This window comes from Geospiza fortis, unplaced genomic scaffold (assembly GCF_000277835.1).
Source record: "Geospiza fortis unplaced genomic scaffold, GeoFor_1.0 scaffold114, whole genome shotgun sequence".
NCBI classification, from domain to species: domain Eukaryota; kingdom Metazoa; phylum Chordata; class Aves; order Passeriformes; family Thraupidae; genus Geospiza; species Geospiza fortis.
The window spans coordinates 962,713-983,965 of NW_005054383.1; the positions used below are offsets into that span (position 1 = coordinate 962,713).

General features: G+C 51.2%; 1 protein-coding gene across 1 annotated transcript in view; it reads left to right on the forward strand.

The window, feature by feature from the left end:
* TEDC2 (tubulin epsilon and delta complex 2) overlaps window positions 1-8,470 on the forward strand; it is a 32,087-nt gene extending 23,617 nt beyond the window's left edge. The window contains exons 2-9 of the mRNA XM_014308718.1: window positions 7-146; window positions 602-1,277; window positions 2,690-2,743; window positions 4,589-4,673; window positions 4,983-5,091; window positions 5,305-5,406; window positions 5,799-6,010; window positions 8,254-8,470. Of these exons, the coding sequence (XP_014164193.1) occupies window positions 7-146; window positions 602-1,277; window positions 2,690-2,743; window positions 4,589-4,673; window positions 4,983-5,091; window positions 5,305-5,406; window positions 5,799-6,010; window positions 8,254-8,397 (1,522 nt within the window). The 3' untranslated portion in view covers window positions 8,398-8,470. The remainder of the gene's footprint in view (window positions 1-6; window positions 147-601; window positions 1,278-2,689; window positions 2,744-4,588; window positions 4,674-4,982; window positions 5,092-5,304; window positions 5,407-5,798; window positions 6,011-8,253) is intronic.
* The last annotated feature ends 12,783 nt before the right edge of the window (window positions 8,471-21,253 follow it).

A 21,253-nucleotide genomic window follows, 5' to 3' on the forward strand; every position in this document is an offset into this window, starting at 1 on the left:
CCGCAGCCGTGTCCGGGCCCCCGCGGGCCGGGGGTGCTGGTCCCGTCCCGGGGCAGCGACGCCCGCTCCGTCGCTGTTTGTTCCCTCCAGGGATGATGAGGAAGAGGAGCGGCCACAGCCACAGTCGGGCTCCAGCACTGAGCATGGTGAGCGCTTCCCCCGGGCCGGTGCCCCCTCATGTCACCCCGGCCCCGGGCCAGTTGGGGTATCAGGAGTTATTCCAATGCTCTTCATCCACTTAAATACTCCCTCTGCCTTTGTCCTCCCTCTCTCCTCCTTGGGGTTAGCTTGGAGTCGTGTCTCGTTAGCCAAGGCCGGCAATAAAGTGACTGCGGGCCTGACCCAGGTGTGGGAATGTCACTTGTTGAGGTTGGCTCGGAGATGTGTCCTCCTGTGGATCACATCCATCCCGGGTCTTCAAAGCTTCTGGCAGTCCTGCCTGCATCCTCTGTGCAGTGGCTGTTCCCACAGCTAAAAAATACCCCCTGCACCAGTCATTAGGTTTTGTTTCCTTCTGTGCCACCGGGAAGAGCAAGTAAGTGAAGAGTCAAATAGGGAACATCCATGTTTGAGCCTTCTGACATGTTTTCTCTTCTTGCAGAAGACAGGCCTTCACCCAAGGAGCTAGAGGAGCTGGAACTGCTGAACAGGGCCTTAGAGAAGGCGCTGAAGATCAGGAAAAGCACCTTGGAAACTCCAGTAGAGGCTCAGGGAGCTAGAGGACAGAAATGGGCAGGTGAGGCACATGCTCCCAAGAAAGCTGAAGAGCAGCAGGTGCCTGTACCTGTTGAGAGTGTTCCTGAGTGCAGGAAGGTGAGAGCTGGAAGCAAAAAGCCTTTGTTGTTGAAGAAGGCCTCTCCATACCAGTTAAGAGCCCCTTACAGGACTGACCCAGATGTGAAGAAACTGCAAAGGAAAGTCCCAGCCAGATGTGTTTCTCAAGGCCCCAGGACAGCTGGGAAGATTTCCTCAAAAGGAGTGACTTCCAAACAAGGAAGAAGTCACAGGACAGCAACTGGTGCCAGTGCCAGAGAAGTCAGTGCTGCAGCTGAACCCCAGGAGACACCTGGCTTGTCTAAATCTGCCCCAAATGAGCAGCAAAGCTTTTCTGGAGGGAGTTCAGCTGCAGTAAAGAATTCCACAGGGGCTAGCAAGCAATTACTTGATGCAGGGAAGAAAAGTTGTGGTTTCCTGGGAGAGTCCAGCAAAAAGGAGGACACTGCAGGTGCATGGGGAAGGAGCACCTCACCAGGGACAGGCACCCTGCAGGAAAAGGGGTAAGTGTGGGAGGTGGGCACCTCTGCTGTTCTGCTCCAGACTCACAGGCACATGTACAGATCCTGCTGGCTGTAGCTGCTCTGGGGGTCCCAGCCTGGCTTCATCCTGCTCACATCCCTCTCAAGAGGAAGGATCCTATATAGTTTAAAAGCCTTTATTGTGGTTGAGTAAGTGTTTTCATTTTAAGGGCTTATTGTTGGATGGCTGGGACTTTGAAAGCCTTTCAATTAAGACTTTTGATGTTTCATAGTCCCCTGTGAGTGTTTTGGAAAGCTGTCTCTGTAGAGCTTTCTTGAGCCTTAGCTTTCCTCTGAGTGTACTCTCTATTATAGCATATTGATTTTTTTATTTAGTCTGGTTTTTACACAGTGACAATACATAATGCATGATTTCTCTCTCTCTCTCTCTCTCTCAAGCGTGTGCCCAGTGCTGTTTGGAGTGATGGCATCTGGCTTTGATGCTGTCCCTGTTAACCTGTAACATACTGCCCATGTAACTACACAAATCAGGACTGACTAAAGTGCAGTTGTCTTAAGGATTTGGTGCAGGAAGGATTATGAAGGGAATGTTGCTGAGATTCTCTGTGGAAAAGTGGCAAAATAATACTTGGAAGATTGGCTTTGCCTTCATGCCAGTCTGTCTTGTTTAAGTAATTTCTTTCCTCTTTTGCTTTAACAACATTGAAGTTCAATCTGCATTTGGAAAGTTTTGAGGAGTATTTCTGGCAGCCACCACAACCTAACTCTTGTGTTTGTGCAGGGAGGAAATGATCCCTTTTCACTGGCATTGGAAGGGCCCCAGGACACTTCAGTGACAGTTGCTGTAGGAACAGGGATCTGGATTCATACATTTACTTACATTCCCAGCTGTGGCCTTGCATTCCTAGTCTGCCTGTGACTAACAACTGCTAAACCTCCTGTTTTTGTGGTAACAATTTAGGGATTATTCTGCTTCAGGGTTAAGGATCATATTCCCAGTGGAAGCTGGAATGTCCCTTTCCTATTTCTCTGAGTGTGACATGGTGCTAAGCAAAGCTGCCTCGTCCAGCTGAGGTAGGGCAGGAGGCTATGGCACACCAGTTTCCCTGCAGGTGGTGTCTCCATGTCTGTACTCTGCTGTGCTGTGGCTTTGCTCCCAGCTGCCCACTCTGGATGAGTCTCTGATTGGTCCAGGATGCAGGAGCTCACCCAGCTCAGCTCCATGATGGCTGTGGAGCCCAATGAGCAACCTAATCTTCCTTCCTTGAGAACAGTCTGAAGACAGTGGTGGATCCAATCTCCAGAGCTGCTGACATCTCCCATTGCAGCTAAATTAATTTCAGATTTTGACAAAGCACCATTTTCCCTGTTGGAAGACAAGGCTGAGTTAATTGCTTTCCAGCTGCCAGGACTGATCTTCTCCTGTTTCACAGATGCCAGCTGAAGCTGCCCCTTCCCTACAGGAAAGCCTATTCCAGGAACTCCAGGTAAGACCAGTGTGACGAGTTCAGTCCAGAACTCCCCCCAGCTGCAGGGCTGTGAGGAGGGGTCAGGTGTGGCTGTTCTGTGCCCCGGGAGGCAGTGACCCCACAGGGCATGGGGCCTGAACTGGGAGCAGGAAGAGCTCCCATACTGCAAGGCTGCTGCTGAGGATGTGTTCTCCTGTTATTGTAGCCACCCGTGCTACTTTTGTTCTCTGTGTAATTACTGTTAATCACTGAGTCATGAAGTTCCTGGAGTGCTTTAGTTGTGGGTTTGAGGGTGCAGCAGAAGGCTCTGCTGGTGGCACACACCTGCTGAAGGCAGGACACCCCGTGGGATAGGAGTCTGTATACACTATCCAATGAGAGTTTCCCAGGCCATCTCTGCCCTGCCTTTGCAGCCTGGAAGCAGCACTCCTGTGTGTGTCTGGGGCTGGTTCCTGCTGCTGAACTCTTACACTAAGCCAGCTACAGTGTTACTGCAGGGATGGTGCCCGAGGTTGAGGCTTGCATGCTCTAGTCCATTCTCCAGTCTTCTGGAAGGGTTTCCCACATTTTCTCTGATTCTCATTATGTGCTTTGTTCAGATATTAAGCACAAACCCTTTCTTAAATCTAACTATAGCCCCTTGTGCTGCCCTCAAGAATTCCTCCTCCTCTTGAAAACTGTCATTTATCAGGCATCAGTTTGTTAGTTGCCCTTCTGCAAGTTGTAAAGACTTTATACCCTTAATTTTCACTTCTAAATTGAGTCTTTTAGCATTCCAATCACTTTGGTGTAATTTTATACTTCTCACTATTGCTTTCAACTCAGTAACAGATTGAGAATAACCTTTGCACTAAAGATCTCTTGTAGAGGATTTGCATCTTGCCTGGGAACTTCTATTCTTTCTTGTTCCATTAACCTTGCCACTTCTTTGCATAACATATTTCTGAAATCTGCAGATTCTAACATGATTTAAAAGACCCATTAGGCTGGAGAGAAGACACATGCTCACTCGAGTTAGTCAGGCACTGCAGAACTATTTAAAGCTTCCTCCGGATGGCTCTCACTTGCTGTGGCAGGTTTTGGGAGACAGTCCTTAAGGAAAGGATATCATGGGGACTGTGCACCCATGAGGCTGTTGAACCCTGTGAGAGAAATGCATCTCTCCAGTAGTGCTGTTATTTGTGCAGTGCTTTATCTAAAAAACTGGTGGACTCTGGTGTGAAGTCCTGGCCAGCTTTCTCATGGTACTGTCCTTAAACCTCTGTCTTGCATCCCTGACATGCTGCTGTCATTCTGCTTGCCATGCATACCACTTCGCCCCCCCACAAAAAATTATTAAGAATCTTGAGGAAGTTTGGAATATGAAGTAGTTGGGTGAGAGTAGTTTGTCCTGTCTGCTCTTTTATTTTGTACACCTATACTAACAGAACCAATGTACAGAAATGCAAATTACTTACTCCCAAGAAAGGAAGGGAAGATTTGTTGTTTCCTCTGGGGTATAAAGACAGGCAGGACAATTCAGCATCATGAGGGATGTGCCTGCAAGTTCACATTCTGCTTATGGAAATGTGCTGTCTGTTTTCTGATCCTTCCCCTCAAAACAAGAGGAAAGAGTAACAGGTGCTTTGCCGTGTCTGATGCTTTCTGCGGGGTCTGATGCTTTCTGCAGGGTGTCCTTGTTGATCTGAGAGCAGCTGTGGGAATGAGTTGGGAATGGCTGGGGAATAACCTGTGAGAGAGAGGGGGAGGGAGACACTTGTAATTAAAGCACTGCTGTGCCACACTGGTGTGTCACAGCTCAGCGTGGGCACTGTCTGGTACAAAGGAACATAACTTCCACCTCCTGCCCCTTTGGAATTTCAGGGCATGGGAGAGATGTCGCCTGTGCCAAACAAGTGCAGAAGCAGCAGCTGCAAGGACCCGTTTTATGGAGAGAATCCAGACAACCGTATCCTTTCCTAGCAGGCACAGGGTGCAATTGCTCTGCAGTGAGCTCCAAGCAGGAGAGAGTTATGCCTCAATAACAGCAGTTCCAGTTGGGTCTCTAGGCAGTGGGTTTTCTCACAGTACAGCTGCTGAGCACTTGCAATACTTCTGATCCAGCCAAACGTGGCCACAAGGCAAGCATGCCCTACACAGCTGTGCTCGCTGTCCTCACCTTCCCCCTGCAGTGCCACTTCCCTCTGTGCTGATTGCAGCTGGCCTGGCCCGGGGCTCAGCCTTCTGTGGAACCTTCCTTAAGCTGCTGCTGTTTGAGTTTTGCTGCCCGAAGCTGACCCCCAGTCCTGCAGAGATAGAGGAGGAATTAAGGGGCCTCCAGGATGTCCCCTCCCGTCTGAGGCAGTATATGGAAGCTGAGCCTGCAGGTAAGGAGGGAAAAAGAGCAGTGGGAGGGCAGAAGGTAGAATAAGGATGGTTTGGGCTCAGTTCCACGTGTTTTGTATTCTTGACATGTGCTGGACACAAGGGACAGGAACATTCTCTGCCTGAAATGAAGGCTGGTGAACCTGAGGCCATTCTGGAAGCTGTTTGGGGAGAAAGATTCCAGTGTTCACACTTTTTCTCTGCTTCTCTTGTAGATCCTCCCACTCTGCAAGGAGAGTATGAAAGCCTTCTGACCTTGGAGGGTTTGCAAAGCACAGTGTCCCAGTGCCTGCAGAAGCTGCAGCTGCTGCAAGAAGGTGAGACAGTCCCTGTGTCTGTGGTCAGATGTGAACATGGCCCTTTGTCATCTTTGTGCAGGACACTGGCCCGAGGTCATTTTGCTCCTGGTTATCTTTATGGTATTGGAGCACTTAATTCTCTGGTGGCAAACAAATCTGTGTGTCCCACCCTCTGTGTTCAGGAGAGACTTGGAGCTTTGAACTGCAGTTTTAGTTCAAGTGGGCTGGGGAGGGGACAATGCAGGCCGCAGCTTAGGGTGCCCTCATTGTGCCATGTGTGAGGAGCTTACCCTGATTAATACAATGTCTTTAGTCATCAGTTTCTGGGAACAGTAAGTAGATCATAAAGTCTGCAAGTACAGATTTAACTTGCATGTTTTTGTCTCCTGCCCTTTCTTGTACCCTGGCAGCTCTGGAGTCCCAGCTGAGGCTGTGCCCAGACTGCCCTGGGGATGTGGGGAGCTGCTCTCCAGCCTGTGTCCCTGCCAGGGGACAGACGTGTGACAGTGCAGACATGCTGGCTGTGCCTCTCCTCTGTTACTCCAGTCTCCAGGAGCTGAGGGACCTGTCTGCCTTGAAGCTGCAAGTGTCAATGCTGCACCAAGAGATTGCCTTACAAAAGGTGAGTCTGCAGAAATGTCAGTGCTCCCTGAGCAGGGAAGGAAAAGGACAATTGTGGGGCAGCAGCTGTTGAACAAGGTGTTGATGGGCAGCAGCAGCATGGCAAGTTCCTCCAGTGATGTTTTTGTGTTTATGCCTTGTTCTCTTTGTTGGTGAATGGGACTTTTGTTGTTGTTGTTGTTTTAGGGGCAGGGCAGAGGCTCTTAGATGCCTGACCCTCTCCTGATAAGATTTTATTTATGTATTCTAAAAGAATTTGGCAGTGGAGGTTGTTGTTGATAATGCCCCTTTTGTCAGGCCTTTACAGCCCTATTAGGGCACCCACTCCCTCATTCTCTCCTGTGTGACTTCCAGCTTCCACTGTACACCTGAGCTCCTCTGTTCTCTGTTCCTTTCCTTTTAAATCTCAAACCACTGTGCTGCTAATCTTGCTTTTACCATTCTGAGACTGTAAGAACAGGGTAGGAGGTGTCAGCTTCTTCAGCAGCCTGAGCAGAGAGTTTGCCACACAGGGATTACTTGTTCTTCTCAGCCAGCAGCAAAGGGCAGAGAAGATCTATGAAATCAAATCTCCTCCTTTGACCTATTCTTTGCCACTGACTTGAGTGATAGAGACTCTGGAAAAGTCTTTTTTTTTTGTAAGCTAGAGAGGCATTATTAATAACTGTCTGCAGCCCTGTGGCTGAAGACAGATTGCTACCTGACTTCAAATGGGATTTCAGCATTATAATCCTGAATTATAGATTATGAAGGGTTTGGGGTTTTTTTGTCTGCCTAAAATGAAATGGTGACCAAAGCCTGATTCCTGCTCTGTTGGTTGACACAGTTTCTTCTGCACATCTACCCAAATAGATGTTTTGTGCCATGTGAGCCCTGAGGGTCTGAAGCAGCCCTGTGCAGAGTGTGCAGGATAAATGAAATTCTTGGGACAGGTGAAGTAAGTGGGCATGGTACAAGATAAATAGCCCAGAAAAGGATGTACCTGTTTCCAGGCCAAGCCTCCACTGCCTTTCCATGGAGGAATGCCAAGGTTAATAGAAATTCCTGGTAGCTCTTAGCCTGTCTTTGATGGTGAAGATCTGTTTCTTCTTAGGTGTCAGGAGCAGAGCAGGTGGATGGAAGTGGAGCAGTGCAGCACTCCTTCAAGTGCCAGCTTTGCCCTTAGGTAGCTTTCATGTCTGTAGAAAGAGACTTCCCAGAGATGAGCAGCTGTGTCCTGCTCCCCATCCCTGCACAGAGACTTGTGTGGAACAGGAGAGGGAACCCCCTGCAGATATCCTGTCCTCTGTTCTGTTTGGGTCTTCCTCTGTATCATCCACCAGGGAACAATCATGGAATCACAGAATAACTTTGAGTTGGAAGAGACCCAACTCCTGGCCCTGCATAGACAGCCCAAGAATCCCACCCTCTGCCTGAGAGCATTGTCCAAACACTCCTGGAGCTCTGGCAGCCTTTAGGTGGCTGACACATGCAGTTGTCCTCTCTTCTGGACAGGCAGTGTGCAGCAGGCTGGGTTTTGGTGTGCAGGCTGCTCAGACTTCATAACCTCATGGCAGATGAAAAAAGAAAAAAACAAAAATCCCAGGCAAAATATCTGTCTAAGCATTAATTCAAGAGTGGGGCACCAAAGACCAGCTTTTGTCCAGTGATTGAAGTGACCTGTGCTTGAGTTGTCAGTGAGTCCTAATCCCAGAGCTGATACTGATGCTGCCCTAGGGTGTGTGACAGCATGGGCTGAGATCCCAGCATAGGCTTAACAGAGCAGCTGCCAGGCCAGGGAATGTTGGGCAGCCTGAGCAGTCCCTGTGGCCTCTTTGGGCTGGAGTTGCCACTCACACCTCTGGCAAAACTGGGAGGTGATGGGGACAGTGCTGAGTGAGGGGTTGAACGTTACCCTTGGGTGAGTGAGCACTTCACTGTGGGGCTGCAGAGCTCCTGAAGCAGCACCAGCTGCAGTTTCTTGCAGGATGCTGATCTCATCCCAGTGCTGGGCCCTCCCTGCAACAGGGCAGCAGCACTGCCACTTGACTCTGCTCTGGAAATGCTGGGTGGCTGCCGAGGCAGCTCATGAGCAGAAAATGAACCACTCTGCCTTTATTAAATACGACAAAAGAAAGTATCCATCAATCAATTAGCCTGTTATTAGTCATACTGCTCTGATTAGGTTTCACTTGTTATGCGGCTACTACAAGGAGTACTGGAGTGCTGAGGCTCTGGTGACAGTGTCTCCTTTGCTTCTGCCAGGTGATGATGGCAGAGCTGCTGCCTGTCCTGGAGGCCAGGCCGTGGCTGGAGGGCGCTGCAGGGCTGTTCCGGGCCATCCACAGCCAGCTCTGCCAGGGGGGCCGGCGCTTCCCTGTGCTGGTGAGAGACGAGCTGCTGGACTGAGCTGGGGAGCCTCCTGCTACTCCTGCACAGAGCCAAAGACTGCTCCAAGCAATAAATCTTTTCTATGAACTTCTTTACCCTGCTTGTTTATTCACCTAAATTCCAGGAGGTTGTTTTTGTTATGAGCTTTTTTAATTTTTTTTTATTTTAACTTCCTTTTGCATCAGGAGGACTGGAGCCCCTCTGTTCTGGAGCCAGAGAGAGCTGGGGATGCTCACCTGGACAAGGCTCCAGGGACACCTCAGAGCCCATTCCAGGACCTAAAGGGGCTCCAGGAGAGCTGCAGAAGGAGTTTGGACAGGGGCCTGGAGGGAGAGGACACAGGGAATGGCTTCCTGCTGCCAGAGGGCAGGGATGGATGGGATATTGGGAAGGAATTGTTCCCTGGGAGGGTGGGCAGGCCCTGGCATGGGCTGCCCCTGGATCCCTGGAAGTCCAACCAAGGCCAGGTTGGACGGGGCTTGGAGCACCCTGGGATGGTGGGAGGTGTCTGCCCATGGCAGGGGCTGGAATGAGGTGAGTTTTAAGGTCCCTTCCAACTCAAACCAGTCTGTGTTTCTGTTGTTCTATATCACTTTCCTAACCTGTTAACTGAGGTTTTGTGAAGCCCCTTCAGGGCTTCAGAGACTCTGGCTTTGGCTTTTCTTCCAAGGCTGTGTCTACCAAGCTCAGGACACCAGGCTCAGGAGCCAGACATTGCACCAGGGAGCAAAACATGTTTGTACTGATCAGGACCATGGGTCCATGGACCCATAGGACCATGGGTCACGGCCTTCCAGCATGCAGCAATCCCGAGAAGCCAAGCTGCTGCCCTGGTACCGTGTTCTCAGCTGGCACACGGGTCATGCAGTACAGACTGGTTTTAGCGCCGCAGGGAGCGAGCGGGGCTGGCGCTGCCGCCTGGCTGTGCCCGGCAGGTGGCGGGCGGGTCCCGCGGTCCCTGCCGGAGCCAGAGACGCCCGGCAATGTCCGGCCCGGCCCTAGAAAACGCAGGGCCTGCAGCACTTCCCACCTCGTCACCGCAGGAAAAGGCCAGCTGCCATTTCTCATTTATGCTGGGCTTTTGCATGTAACCCCCAAATTCCCTGGTGTTTCAGTGACAGGTAAAGCTTTGGAGTGAAGTGGAAAACCTCTGCTTGTGAGTACTTAAAATTCCATTCAGGAGGTGTACCACGGCCTGGTACAGTTTGACCCAGACCATATCTCAAAGCTGGACTCTGTTTGTTGTGTGTGTGTGTGTGTGTGTGTGTGTGTGTATGTAATTTAGCTCTTAGCAGTGCAAAGTCATTCATTACTTTTTCCTTATCTTTTTTCAAGGTCAGGTTGCTTCCTGGCTCTTCTGAATGTCTGGCTCTTTGTGACACTCAAAATTCAATAAAAATCATTCATATGATAGGTGAAAATCAGCATCTTTGACTTTCCCTTTGTATTTTTGTCACAGAATCCCAGAATGGGTTGGGTTGGAAGGGGCCTCACCCCCTGCTATGGGCAGGACACCTTCCACGGGACCAGGGTGCTCCAAGTGCCGTCCAGCCTGGCCTTGGACACTCCAAGGGATCAGACACTGCCTCCTAAAATAGCGTGGTCATACACATGAACATGTCCATGTTTGAATGGGAGAGCTGACATTTGGTATTGTTAATTAGGGTGCTGTTATGGATAACTTGCATCTGCAAGCACTGCATGAGTCATGGAGCATCTGCTGCTCAGCACAGAGCAGGCCAGTGTAAATTGGCAGCAACTTCAGCAGCACAGCAAGGACTGCAGGGGTGGGAAAGGGCTGGGGAAAGGAGACAGCCCACAAGGGAGGGCTCACAGGGGTTGTTGCAAACTCAGAAGGCAAACTGACCCTGTAGGGCTTGTACAGAAGGGGTGCACAATGTCAGGTAGCTGGGTCGTTCTCTGCCTCTGTGTGCAGTGAGGTTTTCTTTCTCTTCCTACACCACATTTTAAAAGTTCAGAAATGTGTAAGACTTTAAATAATTTGAATGACTCACTCTTTCAAACCAGTCTTGTGCTGTAGCAGAGATAGAGTCAATAGCAGTTGAACTCAGGGGCTGGGGGGCTTTGTTATAGAATGTGCCATTGTTATTGTACATCCAGCTGAGATGAGGAAACAAAGACTTAAGGTAGTGTTTGATGCCAGGGGATAGAATTACAGAAATACAGGAAATGAGCAGTATTTTTGGAAAGTGATAGATGATCCCAGTGTTGTGTAGACATGAGCTGAGAAAGTATAGTGAGGGCCAGGGAGAATTAGCAGCTCTTACTCCTTCTTTGTCCCTTGCAGTAGTATTTACAAGGTTTTGGGGTTTTCCCTACTTGAAGGATGGGATCCTGAGGAGAAGGCAAGTTTTTTCTTTCCTTTCCAGAATCTGTGACTTTAAGTATTTCCAACTGCTACAGTTTTTCTTTTTCCCTGGTTCTCTTCTCTCCTTCCCCTCTACAACTTCTGCACAGGCTGTGCTTGTTTCACAAATATGTTTGGGATAGCAGCAGTGCTGCTGTTAGTGCACACTGCAAACAGCAGAGCTTCTTGGAGGGCTTCACATGCGCCAGTTGTCTTTGGTTAGCATTAGAGAATAATAGGATCACAGACTGATTTGGCTTGAAAGGGATCTTAAAAATCATTTAGTTCCAGCCCTGCCATGGGCAGGGACACCTCCCCCTATCCCAGGGTGCTCCAAACCCCATCCAGCTGGGCCTTGGACACTGCCAGGGGTGCAGGGGCAGCCCCAGCCTCAGCTGTGCTCAGTTCTGGAGCCCCCAAGGGGTTCATCCTGCACACGTTACCAGATCTGCCACCAAGTGCTGCTGAAGCACGTGGAGAGACTCAACAGTGGGGCTTTAGGGCTGCTCCCCATCTAAAACAGAAATAACTTGAGTCTTGGTGAGAGGGATGACACAGCAGTGGTGTGGAGGAATGTCCTGCCTCTTCCAGCCCTTCTGAGGGGTCTGGCACATGTGAGTGGTGACAGAGCATGCCAGGCTGTGCCCTGCTGCTGTGACTGTCCTTGGCACCCTCCCACCCTGGGAAAAGGGCAGGAGGAGCTCCCTGGGCCAGGAGCACCCGTTAGGGTTGGGAGAGGCAAACCCTGCTGAGCTGTGTGAGGCATAAGGGAATTTCATCAAAGAGCAGTTTAAGATGGTAAATGTTGAAGTGGGAGGAAAACTCCCAGCCCCCTCTGAAGATGACAAATTTGCTGTTGATGTTCTTCTCTAAATGAGCTTTCTGTGAGCTCCAGAGAGCAGGTTACTTGATTAAAACTGTGTGTGAGTCAAACCTGAAGCATTAACAGCTGGCTCAGCAAGTTGTTGTGCCAGTCTAGAGTTCTAGAAAGAGCACTGGTGCTGCAAAATGCTGGCACAGAGTTCTTGGATTTTAGGGGAGCCACTAGGTGGGAACTGTATGTCCACACACATTTTTTAGTTTTCATATTCTTTTACCCAAATCAGTCTCTCCCTAAGTTACAGAATTCAGTATGAGCTTGTGTTTTCCAGCTGAAGCTTTGCTGAGATATTTTGTCTGTTTCTGCTAAAGATGAAAGGGGTTCCACAAACATGCAGAGCACACTGGGATGCTGGGTGTGGGAGCTGCAGGATGCAGAGAGCTCCTCCAGACTGTCCCAGGGTGTCTAATTATCAGTACACTGTAAGCAGTGAGTGGGAAATGCTTTAATAGCCTTATGAATGCCAGGGGAAGGAGCCAACAGGGATTTTTTGTGGGCAGGCAGCCAGTTCATGGCTGTGCATTTCCAGTCCTGAGTCCTGTCACCATTGTGGAGTCACTGAGAGGCTGCAGCAGATGATGGATCTGACACCAGGGCTTGTCAGTTGTTATGTGTAAAACAGAGATTGATGTGATTTCACTTGCTCATGAGCTTGGTTTTGTAGGTCTGTGCTCTCTGCAACAAGGCCTCTTGTTCTGGTGGATTGTGGTTGATTTTTATAAGCATGTACACTGGGACTGGTGCAGATGACATCTGGTTTCACTGGCAGCTTCCTAGTCCTCCTTCACATACATTAATAACAACCTCACAAAAGAAAACCCCTAACCATTGCTCAGTCTGACGTGAAAACAATTCATTAAATAAGTATTAAAGTTCCTACCATTCACCACACAGATTGAGCACTATTTTTGTAACCACCACCCAGAAGAAAAGATCTATCATCTTGGTTTTAATTTGTGGAGAAAGAAGGGGTTTAGCATTTTAATTAAAAAAAAAATCTATGGCTGGTTAATTAATGTGAGCTCAGTTGGACAGAAGAGGGCAGGAAGCAGCGTGCCCCATGTGCCAGGGAACAAAGAGCTGGGAATGGGAGGGGGAAAAATTAAAAGGGAGTTTTGAACTTTCTCCTTTCACAAGGAGAAAGGTTACAGCAGTGTGTTATTTAGGCACACAAATGAAGATGTTTGACTTATTTTTAGCTAGAAAAAGAAAGACAACCAGTGGGTAATGAGTTTGGTTAAGAAAAAGTAACTAGAAGCAAGATGTGAGTAAGTGGAGGAGCCTGGCCTTGGAAAAAAGCTTGTCTGGAGTCTTCCCTCCTGGTTTTTGGGAGCACAAGCTCCCAGATGTGCTCATGCTGCTGTTGGGTTTGTCCTCAGGCCTCACATGTTGTAGAGGGAAACAACTGATTTGTCTCACCTGAGGTCCAGCTTAAAAGAAAGACTCAAGGGAGGCCTAAGGTGCATGTGCAGCTCAGCAGGACCCCAGAGGGGGCTCCTGCCCTGGACAACCTTGGGCTGTGCATCTCCTTTCACTGCAGACCTGGGGCACCTCAGCATCTCTCCCTCTCTCAAAAGCAGTGTGCCACAGCTGTTGGTTCAGCTGGCACAGCCTGGAGCTCTGCAATTTGCACTTGTGTTCTCTGGGCATCTCTCCCTTGGGGTTTTGTTTTCCTGCTTCAGGCTCTGAAGCTCAGAACACGCAGAGCAGTTTTCTCTTCAGGTGAAGGCTCTTAGAGGACATGTCAGCAGTAGATCTTGCTTTTGGGATTGCTGGGCAGCTGAGTGCTGTCAGCAAGGTGAGGGCATCTGCAGCTCTCACTGCCTCCAGGGTGGGAGTTTTGGGTACCAGCCAGGCGTAGGAACACAAAGGAGAGAGCACAGGAATCAGAGAATCATTTAGGTTGAAAAGATCTTTAAGAACTTCAAGTCAAAATGTTCCCCCATTGCCAAGACCACCACTAAACCATGTCTACGTATCTTTTAAATCCCTCCAGGGATAGTGACTCAACAAAAAAACTAAAAAACAAACCTTTAAAAGCTTACTGAAACCCTAAATAGTGCTTTAATTATAATATTGTGCTGACTGCGTAATGGGATAGAATTCAAATAGTTGGATACTGGATGCAGGGATTAATCAGACAGTATTTTTTGTATTTAAGCAAGTTTGGGCATAAAAATTTAAACATAACCACATGTTTCTGTGACTATTCCAGGCTCACTTTTAGGGTCATTAGGAAATTCAGTGTGTTTGCCAATATCTTTTAAACTATTTTCAGTCTTAACTAACCTGGTATTGTCTCAGTTTTAAATGGTGTTTGTTGTGTTGTGCTGTTCTGGAGTCTTCTTGAGGGTGACAGAGCTCTCACAGAGATCTTGCTGTCCTTGCAAGAGCAAACTCACCAGATTTAAAGGAGTAGTTTGACTGAACAAAACATTGGTGATTTGAATCATGTGTGATTCCATCTCCCTCCTACCAGCGGGAGCACCGCGGTCTCCATTCGTAGGGGGGAGTTGAGGATCTTGCTTATGACAATGCAAACAGCATTATTTGGGCTTTGGGCTTTTAATTAGGTTGGGTTTTATTTGGTTTTTGGGGTTTTTTTTCTTTTTAAGAAGTAATTACAGTAAAATAGCTTATTTGTATGTATTAGGTGCATTTCTTATCTGTGAGCCTTAAAACCAGCGTGCCTGGTGTATGAGTCACTCAGCTCCACTGGTGCCTGCCCAGCTCCCTGGGCAGCACTGGCAGTACCCACAGCTCCTTCTCCAAGGGCAGAAGAGGAGATCAGCAAAGCTGCTGGGGGTTTCTTCTCCCAGTTTGCAGCTTTTCCTGCCTCGGGATGCCAGCAGGTTCCCAGCTCCGTGTGCTGAGTGCCCACTGTGGCCCGAGGGCTGTGTGAGCTCAGCCCCAGTGCTGGGAAGGAGCGTGGCTGTGGCTGGGGTGATGTCATGGTCCTTTTCCATCTGCTCCCATCCATCTCTGAATCCACAGGAAAGCATCCTTCTCGTGAGACACGGGAATGCCTCATTTCCAGCCCCCTCCCTGGTTTGGAAGTTCCTCTGGAATGCTGGGGCTGGCACTGGCCTCCCCCTGCTGATGGCCCAGAGGGGCTCCCCATGCAGTGTAAGAGCCATGGGCCCAAAATAGCTCAGAGATGTCACCCAGCAACTTGTCACTGGTGCCAAAGTCTTTGTTGGAGTGGATCAAGGTGACACTTGGCTGCTATTTTCAGCCCCACACTTCCTGATGGCTGTTGGTGCTTCATTCCCCTGCTTTGATTATTTATTTATTTCCCTTTTGCTGAATCACAGACCTGGAAAATACTTCTTAGGTCACTGAGGATCCAAGAATGTGCCTCCTGATTTGTTTTGCTGCCTGTTTTCCAGCTTTACTTGGCACGAGGCAGCTTATAATGGACTCTGAGATGCCACCTGTGCTTCTTTAATGATGCTTTCCTGCTGCGTGAGTGTCTTCCCTGCTCTTTATCTTAAAATTAATGGAGCTGCTCAAAGTTTAACACTGGCTTTGCCAGGGTTTTTTTCCACAGGCAGCTGTGGTTGTTGTGCCATATTCACCTGCTCTCATTTCTCTGCAGCTCTTCATTGCAGTCTAAGTTTATTTATGGTGGGGGACAGTTGTGCAATAAATTGTTATTCAGTATTTCCTACCCCTGTCTTAATCTATCATGTGGCTCTTGCATGAACTGTGCCAGATTTTCATCATGGAAAGTGATCAGGCTCTGGCACAGGCTGTCCAGGGCAGTGGTGGAGTCACCATCCCCAGAGGGATTTAACAAATGTGTCAATGTGGCACCTGGGACATGGTTTGGGGTGACCACGGTGCTGCTGGGTTCCTGGTTGGAACTGATGCTCTTCCAACCTTCACAATTCCATGATTCTGTATTGGCCAAATAAAGGCAGAATTATTAATTTCCTCACAGAGCCAAAGGAAAAAACCCTTGTGAGGATTTCTGAGTTATTACAAACTGCTGGGCTTCGTTGCTTTTTTCCACTTCCTCTGTGCAATAAGTCAATGCCTGTGGTCTGCTGGCATTTAATTTTTAACCAAGTGAGGGTCATTTGTTGAGAGCACAGTGTGAGAAGGCTTCAGGGCTGCCAGTTTCTGGATTTCTACAACCTAGACCCCAGTTTTGAGCTGTGTGTCCCAAAACGGAGCAGTGAGGTGGGCACAAGTGAGTATTACTTCTTTGACTCATGCAGGGACATACGTGAATTGTGTAACAGTGATTTTCTTCAATTATCTTTGCCCACAGATGTTCCTGCCAGATATGTGGTTTTCTGTTCTTGTTTCCAGCCCCATTACCTTCTCATTCTGGACAAAACAAGACATAATTCCTCCCTATACAAAACTCCCCTATGCAGTGGTTGAGCTCCAGGAAGGAGTGTGCCCATCCTGAGCACAGCAGGACCTGGAGCTGTAAGCAGAGCATGAGGGTGTCTGTGCATCCTGGCCCTGCCTGCTTTGCTGCAGCACTTCCACGTGCTCTCAGGATCATTTTGGCTCCAACATCTGCTTTGAGAAGGTGGTGTCAGTGTCTCTGGTCCATAATTATGGACTGAAGGTGGTGTCAGTGTCTCTGGTCACTCACATAATTATGGACCATGGGACTCCTTCTTCCTGCCACAGCACTGGGCAGTGCTAGAGAATGTGGATCTCCTCCTGCACCTTGCTTCTTCTGGGATTCCCTAGTGGTGCTCAGCATCATATTTGATTCTGGGCTTCCTTACTTCCAAATTGGAGAAATTGAACTGTTTTAGAGGGATCCTGGCTTCCTCATCCTTCCTTTCCTCCTCATTCCCTTCTAGGAGTCTGGCTTTCTTGCTCAACCACCACCAATCTGTCACCCACACAAGCCATTCACCTTCTCTGCTCTTTGCTGTTCCTCCTCAACAGGAATTTCCCAGGTGTTTCCTTCCCTCCTGCAGCTCTTGCCAGGCTTTGGAGCCTCTCCTGCAGCCAAGGGCACCAAGCCAGGCTCTGGGCAGGGTTCTGGCAGCAGGGAGAGCTCCTGAGCCCTATCCATCACCCGAGGTCCCTGGGGGTGTCTGTGTGTACAGGGAGTGTCATCCCTCTCTGCTCCTGCACAGTGACTCATCCAGCCCCAGCTGCACTTTCATCTCCTGTGGGAAGAGGGAGGAGGATTCACGAGTCTCTATTTCTGCTGTGAAAATTACACCCTTAGGTTGGTTACAGGAGTGTGGAGGGAAGGAGTGGAGCACCCAGGCAGAGGAGCCTGTCAGCCCCACCAAGGGTGGGAGATTCAGTGCCCAGAAATATGGACTCACACCATGCAGCCCATTGCACATTTGTGAGCTTATAGAAAACAACCATGAGGTCGGAGAAAGCTGCCTGAATTTGGCCTCTGAATGAAGGAGGGAAAATTCATCCAGCTGCCTTCCACACATGAGTGTGAGAAATTTCCTGGTGGTGACCCTGCCCCTGTGCAGGGTTGTCCTGGTCCGGCTTTGTCTTTCCAGCCAGGAGCAAAGCCAGCATGGCTCCCTGACATGCACTGGGCTCTCTGCAGATGGTTTCTTTTAAAGCATCTGTGGAGTTGTAGAGGTCCTTGGTTGGACATTGCTGCCTCTGCTGCTTTGGAACACTCTCAGGTGAGCTGTGTGTGGGTGGCAGTGGGAGCACTTTGATGCAGGCACATCTCCTGCAGATGGGTGTGCACCTGTGCCTCACCCCTGTGCAACTCCAGGAGACACAGGGCTGCTACAGCAGGGTCACGTCAGTACTGCTGAGTCAAATACTCAAAGCCCTCATGCATCAGAACTGAGACATGAAAACGGGTGTTTTTCTAACCAGCTGGGACTTGTTTTTCTCACCTATTGCTTTTTCAAGGCCAGTCACCGCTCTTCAGCACCACTTAAAAACAGGTACAGCTGTCAACCCACAAATGCTGCTGGGTTTTGATGGAAGCCAAGAGTCCTTTTCAGTCCTCTGAGTGCAGGCTGGAGGATGCTGTAGGGGCAGGGGGCTGGAGCTGTGTTTAGGGGTGGCACCACATCACCAGTTTCCTGAGAAGTAGTTTGGGAAGTGGCGCATTGCTACTTGGAGTATTTTGGATATACTCCAAATTCTTGGAGTATTTTCTTCCAAAACACTCCAAATTCTTGGATTATTTTCTTCCAGACCCCACTGTCAGCAGCAGCTGAATTATTTTAGCTGATATTTTCTTCAAGGGTTCAGCTCAGGGTAAATTTAAGCCCGAACATTTTCAAGTTCAACAAAGCTTCACAAAGCTGAAACTGGAGCTTGTGCTGGGCAGTATCAGCCTTCTGCCCTTGCTCAAAGAGCATTGACTCATGGAGTTCTGCTGCTCTTCCTCCTCTCTAATGAGCAATCAGGAGAGTAAATAACAAAACTCGGTTTGCAGAGCACCGTGTGCTGCATGTCTGCCTTAGCTGGAGTTATTTTCCCACTGCCATGTCTGTGCACAGCCAGAGCCCTGTGCCCAGCCCTCTGTGCCTGCAGCTGCCTGCCTCTGGGCATGCCATGGGAATTTTGGGAATTCAGCTGATACCTGATCAACTTCCACTTTCGTTATTTCCGAATGTTATTGAAGAAAGTGGGAGCAAGAAGAGAAGCCAGGAGTCTTGCAGACCCAGCCCCTCTGTTTTGGTGCTCACTGGTTGCACACAGCTTCCCAGGCCAAACCTGAAGAGGGGCAAAGTCTGATCCAAACCAGCTTTATTCTTTCCCAGAGTGGCATGACTTCCCTGGGGGTGCTGTAGGTAAGAGCAGTGCCCATAAAAAAGGGAGGATAATACATCCCCTGTGCAGATTAATGCCAAACCTTCCCTTTCCTGAGCCAGTCCCATCAGCTCCTCTGATTCTCCATCTCACCTTCCACAGAGCCTCCCTCTCGCTGCCCAGCTCTGCTGCTCCTGCAGTGTGGATTTTCTTCCTTGTTTTTGGCTTCCTCTCAGTTGATGCAGACACACAGCTGGGCCCCGTCAGCTCAGGGGAAGCTCTGACCTGGGAAAGGCTCCAGGTCTTCAGGTTTGCTGCAATAGCTCATTCCTTTCCTCTCTCCTTCAGGAAAACCAATTAAAAGATAAAACAGTGCAGGAGAAGCCAGAGATGGGAACTGTTTGTGCCCTCTCCAGTCTTAGTGCCTCTCTGATCCACTCAATGTAAAGGCACGAAAAGCTTTTGCCTCAAAAAAAAGTCTCTGGTGATGTTCAGAGCTGGGCAGGAGGATTTTGTACTGAACCCCTCCTCCAGGCTGTTTGTGTCTCCCTCCTCCCTGCCCAGGAGCCCTGGGTGGCATCACTGGCTCCTTGTGCACGTGTGTGGCTCTGTGCTGGAGCAGCGCTGAGCCAACATCACCTACCTGTGCTCAACACTGCTGTCTAAAAATGGCTCATCTTGATGGTCAGGATGGGCAGTGCAGGGAAAGGAAGCAGGGTCCTGGTGGGTACAGTGCCAGCTCCAACAGCCCGGCCCGGCCCGGCCCGGCCCGGCCCGGCCCTCCTTCCCGAGAGAGCTTCCTGTGGCTCTGCTGATCCCCTCCTGATCTCGGGTGCCTTTCAGCATCCTGCCCCCCTGGACCTCACCCTGCTGCTGCCCTGCCTGCTCAGCAATCATCTCAAATCCCAAATCTTCCCGCACCTCAGCTCCAGCCCCCTTTCCCTCCAGGCCCCGTGATCGGTCACCCTCTATTCCCCGCAGTGTCACCCGCAGTGTCCCACCAGCACCACCAGCCCATGGCCACCCCAGCCCTGTGCCAGGGAACAAGATGGAGAGGGTGACACGGGGAGAAAAAGAACTTGCAGGGAGGTGATGGTGTTGGCATGGCCCAGGAGGAGGCAAAGGGGCTCAGGGGAGCGGCTGAAGTCCCGCTGCCCGTTCCCCTGGGATCTGCGTGCCCGGGGGTGCAGCACTGCGGGCCTGGGGACACCGGGCAGTGGGGACAGCATCCCTGCCCCAGCGCTGCCTGGCCAGGGCCCGGGCTGGCGAAAACAGACGCAAGTTGGAGAAACACACGCGAAGAGCGATCCCAGGCGGGCTGCTCCCAGCCCGAAAGAGTTAACGGGCGGCGGGGCCGAGCCGGTCCTCCCACCACCATGAGATCACCGCAGCCAGCGCCAATCCCCGCTGCAATCCTCCTCCAGCCCTCGCTCGGTCTGGCAGCAAAGGAGCCGGGGCTGCGAGTGAGCGGCGGGCGGAGGGGCCGGACAAAGTGAGCATGTAGGATCCGGAACCTTCCCTCCATCGCCCGCACAGCCGCTCTCGCCCGTCCCAGACGCGCCTTGTGCTGCTCCTTACTGGGTTTTCCTGCCAACATGATGGGCTGCAAGTCCAACTCACTCACTTGCCTGCAGGGAGGAAAACCGGGGCTGCCGCTGGCTACAGCCACCGATTCCACGGCCACACTCAACAAACTGGCCCTGGCCACGGGCGGGACCGAGAAATCCTGGTACCGCTGCATCTTCCCCTTCGGCATCGTCTCCGTGGTCATCGGCGTCGCAGCGACGTGCATCACCTTCACCATCAATGGCCCCCAAATGGACATCGCTAAGGTGGTCTCGGTGGCCACCTTGATCTTCGGGGTGGGGCTGCTGGTGGCCGCCTATGTGTGCTGGCGGGCCAAGCGGGAGCGGCAGCGCAAGCGGCAGCGCCAGGAGCCCGTCGCCCTGGAGCAGGGAGCCCTATGACCCGGGCTGGGGGCACAGGCTCAGCTCCACCCGGAGCCCCCTGCTCACACACCCCCCCTCCGCGAGCAGAGGGGTGACAGCACCGGCTTTGTCGCATCCGAGGAGGTCCGGACCCTGCCCGAGGTCAGCTTGCCGTCATTCTCCACCCCGCCCGCGCCAGCGTCCGGCCACCCCCGCTCCCGGCATGGGGTAGGGGCAGTCCAGCCACGCGAGAGGCTCCCTCCTGCCTGCCCGCCTGGGAGCAGCATGGAAAGAGCCCGGAGAGTGGCCAAGGAGGCCGGAGAGTGGCCAGGGAGCAAATCACCAGGCAGGGACCCGCTGCCTGTCCCTGCCGTGCTCCGCCGGGGATCCGCAGGGCGCTGCTCTGTGCCCAGGAAACCGAGGCGGCCCGGCAGCCCCTGCTGGGTGTTGGGAGAGTCCAGCATCACTTCTGTCCTCTTGCGGTTTTTCCCTGTGGCGAGGACCAGCGTGGCGCAGGACAGAAGGAGTTTAGGAGGAAATTGTGTGCGTGCGGGGAGCAGCCGGAGAGCTGCGTGGCACGATGGGCGTGGGGTGCGGGACGCAGCGCACAGCGATGCGGGAGCGGGGCCGGCCTGGCAGGGACCCCGGGGACAGCGACGGCGACAAGGGCAGGTCGGGAGCTGAGCCTGCCGGGGGTAGCGGATCTTGGCAGCGGGAAACGGGGAATGGAGGGGCTCAGCCTCGAGCGGGCGGCTGCTCTTAGGGGTTTGCTGTTCGTGGAGGAGGAACTCGGGCTCTTGCCGTGCCCTCGCAGGTGACCCAGCCCGGTGGTGTCCCGGGCTCCGTGTGCCAGGGATGCCCAGGGGTGCGGTGCTCGTGCTGTGAGCTCGCAGCAGCATCCCCCGGCTGTGGGAGTCTGACAGCAATGCTGTTGTGGAGAAGGAGCTGGAGGTTCATCCAAAAGGAGCAAATACA